This window comes from Pavona decussata, unplaced genomic scaffold, assembly GCF_977016875.1.
Source record: "Pavona decussata unplaced genomic scaffold, jaPavDecu1.1 SCAFFOLD_133, whole genome shotgun sequence".
In the NCBI taxonomy this organism is placed as follows: domain Eukaryota; kingdom Metazoa; phylum Cnidaria; class Anthozoa; order Scleractinia; family Agariciidae; genus Pavona; species Pavona decussata.
In genome coordinates, this window is record NW_028145546.1 from 4,044,952 (window position 1) to 4,055,000 (window position 10,049).

The window sequence follows — 10,049 nt, forward strand, 5'->3', positions numbered from 1 at the left end:
AAGGAAGGGGTTTCAGCGGACAAACATTTCGGACAGTTTCTGTCAAGTTTTCAATTCTAAAGTTGATACTGACATAGTAATCAAGAAAAATATCGTGTTATTTCAGTAGGTTTTAGAACAGTCGAGAATTCGTGGTCATAAAATTTCATTGTGATTAACGGCTGTCACCGGCATCTACGTTATCAATGTTAAAAACGTTACCAAAATCGACCGGTAAAATTATGGAATTGAGGCTTCTCAATTAACTCAAACCTGCAATTAAAAACGGAGTTTTGTTTCAAAGTTTGCCAGATAACATGACGAATATGTTTTTTTATTATTATTATTATTATTTTTATTTTTTTAAATCTGCCGTCGAAGATACCAATATTTGTCAGACGGTTTTGATAGTTTTGGACCGAAACAAGTATGTCTCATTTGTAACCTTTTGACAGTGTAAAACTTATGTAAATCGGGAAAGCTTGACGAGGAAAGATAAGCAGAACTTTTATGCAAGTAAACAATGCAAGGCTTTAAAGAAAGTCTAATTTCTGTTTTTGTTAATTGGAACCTCGTAGAATGCAAAAATAATAGCTTACATGGCAACGAGAATTCTATAGGAAATATTTATTTTAAGTTGTTTCATAACCCCTAGCTGAATCCAATTTGAAAAGTTACTAACTTCTGAAAAATTTTGAAACAGCAAATTAATTTAATACACCTGGAAAATAAACAGCTTTTCATTCTTTACACGAAGGTACTTTTTCCTTTGATTCTTTCAAGGACATTCTCCGTTATTTATGGCTATGATGAACTAATATTTTATTAGTTTATTTAATTTTTATTAGACGGCCCACAATCGGATAGCTTTTGCCGAGACAGTTCTACTTCAATCTGTTGCAAGATCTTAAATTAGGATACAATTTTTACACTAATATGCAAATGGAGAAAATATCAGCCCTTTGCGGTTAACATCAAGAGAGGACAATATTTTGCAGAATAAATTTCAAGAGTTTTTGTCACGAAAACGTTGTAGACATCTGCTCGTGGAAAAGCCAAAATTGTCCTCCATCGTAGGTATCTATAACATGACTGTTACCGGCATTTTTTTAAAATAACATTTCACTTTTTCAACTCTATCAAGCTCCGATTGTCTTCAACTTTTTATTGTTATTTATAAAATACGCAGTGATCAATTCGTTTTGAATGGTATTAGGTTAATGCTCTTTTAAATCTGAACTGAATAGAGGCATTTATGGAGAAAATGATAACTCATTTTACTCACTTCGATATTTACACCGCTAAATTTTACGATTTAGTTTTCCTGTCTTGTCCTTCTAACATCATTTCGAAATCAACTGCCTTGTTTTGTTTTATTTACAGAAGTGGGCCATTTTAACCAAAGGAAAATAATTGAATTTATTAGTTCAATTCAGTTTTTGTTGTTGTGTTACTAAAATACTTTTGACGAAAACGTGTTTCCATGGTTACTATAATCCGCACCCGTAATATTTTCCGAAGAAAACACGAATCCCTAGATTACATATATTGAATAAAGCCCCCCGTGTAAAGACAGAATAATATAATGAGGCCATTCGGTTCTGCGTAGGTCTCCAGTGTTTGAAGTAAACCTCTTATATTTATTAAACTACTTATTTGGGATTATTATTTTAATTTTTCTTCAAGTTGTGGAACCCGCGTCGAAGTATTTAGCACTGAAGGGCTAATTGGGGACACTTCATATCAGTGAAATAAATATACAAACTGAACATAACATAGAGGCAAACCAGTTGGCTATTTGCAAATTGTGCTCTTGGATTTGAAAATGGGGCTACCGTGAAACAAATCCAAGAGCGGGAATTAAACCCGGGACCTCCAGATTACAAGCCCGCCGCCTTAACAACTAGGCCACCTCGCCTCACAGAAGAGCAGAGAGGGATGATCATTAGAGAGGGGTGATCATCAGGGAGGGGGGATCATCTATGAGGGGCGATCATTAAAGAGGGGCGATCATTAGAGAGGGGTGATCATCAGAGAGGGGCGATCATCAGGGAGGGGTGATCATCTGTGAGGGGCGATAATCAGGGAGGGGTGATCATCAGAGAGGGGCGATCATTAGAGAGGGGTGATCATCTATGAGGAGCGATCATTAGAGAGGGGTGATAGTCTATGAGGGGTGATCATCTATGAGGGGCGATCATCAGGGAGGGGTGATCATCAGAGAGAGGGGCGATCATTAGAGAGGGGCGATCATCTATGAGGGGTGATCATCAGGGAGGGGTGATCATCTGTGAGGGGCGATCATCAGGTAGGGGTGATCATTAGAGAGGGGTGATCATCTGTGAGGGGCGATCATTAGAGAGGGGTGATCATCTATGAGGGGCGATCATTAGAGATTTTACAATAACTGTCCAAATTCCCGCGCGCTGATTGGCTCGTAGCTATTGTCTATAAGAGTACAGACAATAAAAATGACGTCAGATGTAACGCGCGCGCTTTCTCAACGAAAAAAATAGCAAATTCCGCTCGTACTTTTTCCATGTTATTGTAAAAAACAAATCGACGGCAGTTTTCTATGGTCTATACTCTTATAGACCATAAAATGACGCCATAAAAAGTCCAAAACTTGGCAGTGAAACCACTCGCCTGCGGCTCGTGGTTCCACTTGAGTTTTGAACATTTTTGACGTCATTTTATGATCTATAAGAGTATAGACCATAGAAAACTGCCGTCGATTTGTTAAGGGGTGATAGTCTATGAGGGGTGATCATCTATGAGGGGCGATCATCAGGGAGGGGTGATCATCTATGAGGGGTGAGGGGTGATAGTCTATGAGGGGTGATCATCCATGAGGGGCGATCATCAGGGAGGGGTGACTATCAGAGAGGGGCGATCATTAGAGAGGGGTGATCATCTATGAGGAGCGATCATCTGTGAGGGGTGATCATCAGGGAGGGGTGACTATCAGAGAGGGGCGATCATTAGAGAGGGGTGATCATCTATGAGGAGCGATCATCAGGGAGGGGCGATCATCTATGAGGGGCGATCATTAGAGAGGGGTGATAGTCTATGAGGGGTGATCATCTATGAAGGGCGATCATCAGGGAGGGGTGATCATCTATGAGGGGTGATCATCAGGGAGGGGCGATCATCTGTGAGGGGCGATCATTAGAGAGGGGTGATCATCTATGAGGGGTGATCATCAGAGAGGGGCGATCATCTGTAAGGGGCGATCATCAGGGAGGGGTGATCATCTATGAGGGGTGATCATCAGAGAGGGGCGATCATTAGAGAGGGGTGATCATCTATGAGGGGTGATCATCTATGAGGGGCAATCATCAGAGAGGGGCGATCATCTGTGAGGGGTGATCATCTATGAGGAGCGATCATCAGAGAGGGGCGATCATCAGAGAGCGGTGATCATCTATGAGGGGGCGATCATCTATGAGGAGCGATCATCTATGAGATCATCAGAGAGGGGCGATCATCTGTGAGGGGCGATCATCAGGGAGGGGCGATCATCTATGAGGAGCGATCATCAGAGAGGGGCGATCATCAGAGAGCGGTGATCATCTATGAGGGGTGATCATCTATGAGGAGCGATCATCTATGAGGGGCGATCATCAGAGAGGGACGATCATCAGAGAGGGGCATTCATCAGGGCGGGGCGATCATCTGTGGGGGGCAATCATCTGTGAGGGGCATTAATCAGGGAGGGCCGATCATCTGTGAGGGGCGATCATCAGAAAGTTCAACTACAAAGAAACCAGTTTGAAAAGTGCGTTTTATTGTTATTTACAAAGACCATTTGGGCATCACAAACATCTCACCTACTATGATTACAGTAGCAGTTCAAGATCCATTTCATTTGACTATGTACAATAATTACTTTTCTGAAGTTACAGCAATATTTAGAAGACTAAAAAAGAAAGCTCCAAAGGAAGAACTACAATAGACTGCTGGAAATGTATAAAGAAATAGACCGACAACGGAGAGGAAAAATACTACCACTTAACTTCTGGAGAAAACAAGTTGAAAAAAACAGGCACAATCTTAGAGCGTGTGCAATGAGATTGTAGCCTTCATCTAAACTAATGTGCAGGACAAAGTTGCACCATTTCACCAGGCTTTCATGTTTATCTGTCTGGGTTTCTGTTACCACAACTGTCAAAATCCTCGCACGCTAATTGGCTCGAAGCTATTGTCTACGAGTGCAGACAATAAAACTAACGTCAGATGTAACGCACGCGCTTTCTCAAAAAAAAAAAAAAAAGAAAAAAAGGAGGGGGAGAAGCCATAATTCTAATAGAGATTATGTTAATGGAAAACAGCAGAAGTGACCAAGTGACCATGTTTATCCTGTATTTTCTGCTCGTTTTTCCAGTTTCCAAATATAATTGAGGAGTTTTGCATTAGCACCACAGGCCAGAATTATTTTGTACTATTGTCAACTATGTATTAATTTTCTTTTAAGAAAACATAAACGCGAATGTCACGTTTGCAGTTTGCCGTGAACGCAATTCATTATCTCTCTATGGGAAAAAAAAAAAAAAAAAAACAACGGCAGTTTTATATGGTTTGCTATAGATCATAAAATGTTCAAATCTGGCAGTGAAACCACTCGCCACTTGAGTTTTGAACATTTTATGGTCTATAAGAGTACAGACCATAGAAAACTGGCGTCGATTTGTTAAATGCAAGACGAGAACTCACAACCTGCTGGCCTTCTAACGTGCAACTTTGCCTGTCCTATCACACACTAGAATGCACAAAACCTAAACAAAGGTGCCCAATTGAAGCATTTCATTGTTTCAAACATGGTACAGAAACAAAGAATAAAAAAATAAATTGTAAAAAAATTACTCCCATTTTGAACATGTACCAAATGTGAAAAGGAAAGGTTTTGAGAGAGGAATCAATCTTATCTTAATTAACTGCTTCCACGATGCTCCTTTTCTTTTATGGCAGCTCTACGCTTGCCTGTGGGAAGGCTCACCTGTTTTGGAATTTCATGCAGTTGCAAGAGAAAGGGGTGGTAGACCCAGAAATTTGAGGGAGGTGAAAGCTTGTCGACCTGGAATTACAAACTTTAAATGAAATAAAATGATTTTATACAAAAATGTTACACTGTAGAGAAAAAGAAAACATACCTTAAATGTTGGACTTATGGTGCGATATTTGACACAACACAGTAAGCAACACTACATGCAATACAGAATGATTGAGTAAGTGTCACACACTGCAACTTTGTTGCCTCAAATGTTGCACCAAGTGTTCCAGTATTTCTTTCCTTTAAAAGTAAGGTGCAGTCCCAGGTTCCTTGCTCACTGGATCATATCTCCTGGTTTTGTTGTTCATGCTACAACATTGCGTAAAACCCAAACAAGAGAGCCTTACAGGTTAGCTCTGTTCTCAACATTGAATGAGTTAAAGGCTTGATCATGATATTGAAGACTGGAGCACCTTAAAATTGATACATTAACGCTATGTCTTTGCTTAGCATGCCAGCACTCTGATCCATAAAAGTTGAGAAAAGTTGTTGGGCTATTATGCAAAAGTGTCAATCAAGTTGTAATGCTTCTTCATTTACTCTCCTAAGTAAGCCACCCACTTGACGATCAAGAGTTTGACTGCTAGCCGTGGAACCCTGGCGTGAAGCCAAGATACCACTCATTGTCAATTTACCAATTCTAAGGTGTTCTTCCAGTAGTCATCAGAAAAAAATATTAATGTAGAATCAACCAGAAAAAAATCTTTAGTCCTGGTTTGATTGTTTTCCCAAGGCGCTTTCCATTTAGCCAAAATGTCGGTTGTCGGTTCCATTCAAATTGGTTGGGATGGAAACATTGGAGTGCCTCCAAAGGTCGTCCATTTCATTCAGGAAAATTTCCATTTGATCCGCACGTAGGTTTTAAATCTCAACCGGTAAACTGAAAATTTTAGGTAAATGAAAGCACCCCTGGAAATCAAATACCTTGAACAGAAGCAAAAGGAGTAGGGAAAGAAATTTCTCTACCCAAATAACGATTTTTGTATGTTATCAAACACAAGAAGCCAGTTTGCAGTATTATTGAGAAGAAAGTTGTGAAAAGTACTAAATGTTATATAGTGGGTTAAAAGTTTGGAGAATGCAAATTTATTTTCTAATCTTGTCAAGGATAGCCATGTTGGGATGCCGACGAGTGTAGAAGAAAATGTATCCCTTGCTACGACTGACATGACCCTCATCTGATTGAGTCACTGTACTGTCATTGAAATTATACCAAAGTCCTGAAAAGAGAAAGTAAAAACATATTGTGAAACACGAACTCTTCAGTTATAAAATTTTAGGCAATTCAAACATTGCCCCAGATATTTCAATTGGCATTGAATGGAGCAGCTATCAGGCTTTTCCATCAAATTCAGTAAAACACCGAGAATTCAATGAAGTCACACTTAAAACAAACGTTGTAGCCAACTGACATTTGAATTTTAAGTTGTATTTATTTTCCATCTAATAACAGGAATTGAATAATTAGAAAGTACTCATTTTTGTTAGGGGCAAAACTTGTAGATAAGTTTCTATGTAGATTTTTAGATATATAGGACCTTCTAGAAAACCACAGTATTTGTGATGGAAGCTTCCTAATTGAAGAGTGTCATTATTAATATTACAGACAAAATAACAGCCGAAAAATGACTTACAAAAGAATGTTCTATAGTTGAGAAAAATAAAAGTTTATGTATTTCACACAGAGCTCAAAGGATATTATTTTTATATTTTCTCTGGAATGCCTTCATTATATATGTGTTATTGACCAAGCTTGTTCGGTCAAGATGGCTGGATATTGGCCAAGTTCTTTTTTTTGCGCTCTTATGGACCGAGACGAAGTCGAGGTCCATAAAAACGCAAAAAAAGAATGAGGCCAATATCCAGCCATCTTGACCGAACAAGCTTGGTCAATAAAGGATTTATTATATGGCTTTACCTTCAAGTTAAAACTACAACAACAAAACAAAACAGGACATGAAACTGCTCTATGCCGGCCGGTGCAAGATTTATTTTCAGTGCATTTTTGGATTAGCATGTAATCGTGGAAGACAAGGAATCCTAAATTATCTTAGGCCTCTAACTTTATAATGGCTTAAAGGGAGTATACAATTATTGAGAACGAAAAATTTAGATTTGCGCAAGAGCAGGAAGATTTGAATAGAATCCAGCAAACTCGCCATTTTCAGCAGATCACGCAATGGCGTAAATATTAATAATAAACAGTTTACACAGTTTTCGGCTTCCAATCATTAATTCTTGAATGAAACAATAGATTTTGTGATTTTATGCAAACATAAGCCGAAAAAAAGAGCGGGTAAATCAGAAAACTGGGCGAAACTTTGATAAGATTTTGTTGTTTACAACAAGCAAGACGCGGCTAAATTAAAAACGTGAGCTTCTTCGGCGAACTTGAGAAAAATACTTTTCTGAACTGCTCTAAACACTTAACGCAACTTCCACTACGCTATGACTTAAATACAGTCATTGCAAACCTAGAGAATTTATCAATTTGGCACTCGACTTGAGACAATAAGTTTTACAAAATCAACTCTATCTAAAATACTACACGCAGAGCAACTCACCGGTTCAACTCACATTCATTGTAGCTGAAACAAAATTTTCACTACACCAGGACGATTCCATTCTCTTTCCTTTCCTTTAGGTAAATGTTCAGAGTTTACCGAACTTTTTAGTGAGCGTTTCCCCCCAAAACAACGAGAAAATTGAAGAAAAGATTGCATTGTTGTTGGGATTAAACTTTCCATGCCAAGCGAACGGGCAACGGGTAATCCCGAGCGGGCAAGATAGCTCCATCTTGCCCGCTCGGGTAGCCAATGACAGTGCATGATTTGACTCATCTTGCCCGCTTGCGGAGCCAGCCATATAATAAATGATATTAATGAAAGTTAAAACAGAGTTGTTTGCCATCTTACCGTCATGGAAGGCAAACGTTGTGTAGTGGCCTGCACTCACTCTACAAATCAAACAAACACAAAGCATGTTATAACATTACCAACTTGTGAGACTTTTACGTTCCTAACTGGAGATAATTGACATCCAATTTCTGTTGGAAATGTAACTAGGTGAAAAGATTTCTGCAAAGCTCTCTCAGAATATATGGGACCACAGTGAACCAGTAAGGTTTTGGATTAATCAAGGGAATAAAAAAGAAAACAAAATACTTTTGAGGAAGCTCAACTTGTTTATTTCAATTTCATTGCTAATGAGATCAAACTGTGAAAAAAATACCAAACAGAAGTTGTTTTGAGCAAAGCCATTCAAGTGGAGTGCAAACAATGTTGTTAGTACAGGGATGAATTTTGCAAACCAAACAAACAAACAAACATGGCTTCCTATGCCCCATTGGCTGTGTATGGTTTGCAAGGCATTGTGGTGAAATATACAGCTGCCATCTTTTTCTGTATGGTGGATTGAATTTGCCTGTGTATATGGGAAAGAGAATTTTTGTCATAAAAATCTGACAGTGGAGATGGCTTTTAAATTTGGTATCTATATGATACAAAAACACGAAATTATGTAATAGACCACTCACCCACTGCCATGATGAACAACAACAGCCGCCAGATCAAACAAAAATGCTTTTGGGTTCTCGTCCTTAGGAAAAAAGACAAGCACAAGAATTAAAACCATATGGCCAGACTATACATGGTGGATATATGACACCACAAAAGTGCTAGGATAGTCACAACTTTATTTAAGTTTAACTGCAACTAGCCTCAAATTTGGAAGCAATAGTATAATAATTACAGTCGAGCCTGTATGAAGCGGTCACCCTCAGGGAATGGCTGAGTGACCGCTTAATACAGGTTGCACAAAATACATCACTTGCTTGGTTAAGAAAGTTCAGCAATAAAATGGTATGACAAAGGAGAGCATGGTATTGAAACAGACTAGTAAAACATTAACGCCACGATTGTGTAGCTCATTAGAAGATCAATTGCCTGGCACGCTATTTGTTACCATATTTATGTGGTTTCCTTTTACAAGGTGACCGTTTAAAACAGGTCAAGACAATAGAAACAGCTCGCTGGGACTTAGTATAGGGTGACCGCGACCGCTTAATAGAGGTGACCGTTTAATACAGGTCAGGATTACAGTAAATAAGGGAACTAATTTTCGGGACTTTGACAACTGACTGCTTAATAGAAGGTGACCACTTAATACGGTGCCGCTTAATACAGGTTCGACTGTATCATTTTTCAGATTTTGAGTTTGGCTTTTTGGCAGGAAAATTGGCACCAATAATTGGTGCCAATTTAAAACAATTATTCAAAAGTATTACGGCATATCTTAACAATGGTTTGTTATAGACCTCTCTACAAGAAATGTGTTTTTCCATTGTGTAGTTCCAGAAAATATCCATACCCCCACCACGGAGAGAATTTCACATAGGACCCCCCCAACCCCCCAGGATTTTCCATTTTCAAGGTATTTTTTTAACGCCCCCACCCCTACGGAAATTCCTCAAATACAGAGTACACCCCCACCCCCCTCTGGAAAAGTTTTATTTCAAAAGAACGCCTCAAAAATCAGTTTAATGCAAACATTTTGGAAATATCAAGAACTGCCTACACGAGGAGAAAATATGCGTTATCGAAGAGCGCGCGCGCTGTTCAATTTCACCAGTAGAGTTTGCCAAAAAGCTCTTGATACTGAAATAATTGTTGTGTTTTATATTTACCTGTGGTCATTGACATCAAACTTTACCATTAGCTTCGCTGAAGATTTTAAATCGAAATTGTTGGAATAAGTCCGGCAATGCAAAAATGTGTTTTCATTTAATTTGCATATGTCATGTTTACGTTCCTATGCAAATTTGTAGGAGATCAAAACTGAAAAGGATTATCGCTTTAGTTCTGCTCAATCAATATTTCTCATGGTAATCATTCAGTCTAGTTATTTTAGTCAATAGTTTTCTTATTGAATCGGAATAGCTTGGACAAAATAAGCATTAGCAGAGCAGGGAGACAAATTGACCTTTCAGATCGTAACTTGAAACCGCAGACGAAATGGAGCC

At 38.8% G+C, this 10,049-nt stretch overlaps 1 protein-coding gene across 1 annotated transcript in view; it reads right to left on the reverse strand.

Annotated features, from left to right (window-relative positions):
• Positions 1-3,745: 3,745 nt before the first annotated feature.
• The window catches only part of LOC146468332 (ubiquitin carboxyl-terminal hydrolase 3-like), a 19,073-nt gene continuing 12,769 nt past the window's right edge, over positions 3,746-10,049 (reverse strand). Inside the window, exons 14-16 of the mRNA XM_085124999.1 lie at positions 8,565-8,626; positions 7,945-7,985; positions 3,746-6,249 (exon numbers count right to left, since the gene is read on the reverse strand). Coding sequence (XP_084981125.1) covers positions 6,116-6,249; positions 7,945-7,985; positions 8,565-8,626 — 237 coding nt within the window. The 3' untranslated portion in view covers positions 3,746-6,115. The remainder of the gene's footprint in view (positions 6,250-7,944; positions 7,986-8,564; positions 8,627-10,049) is intronic.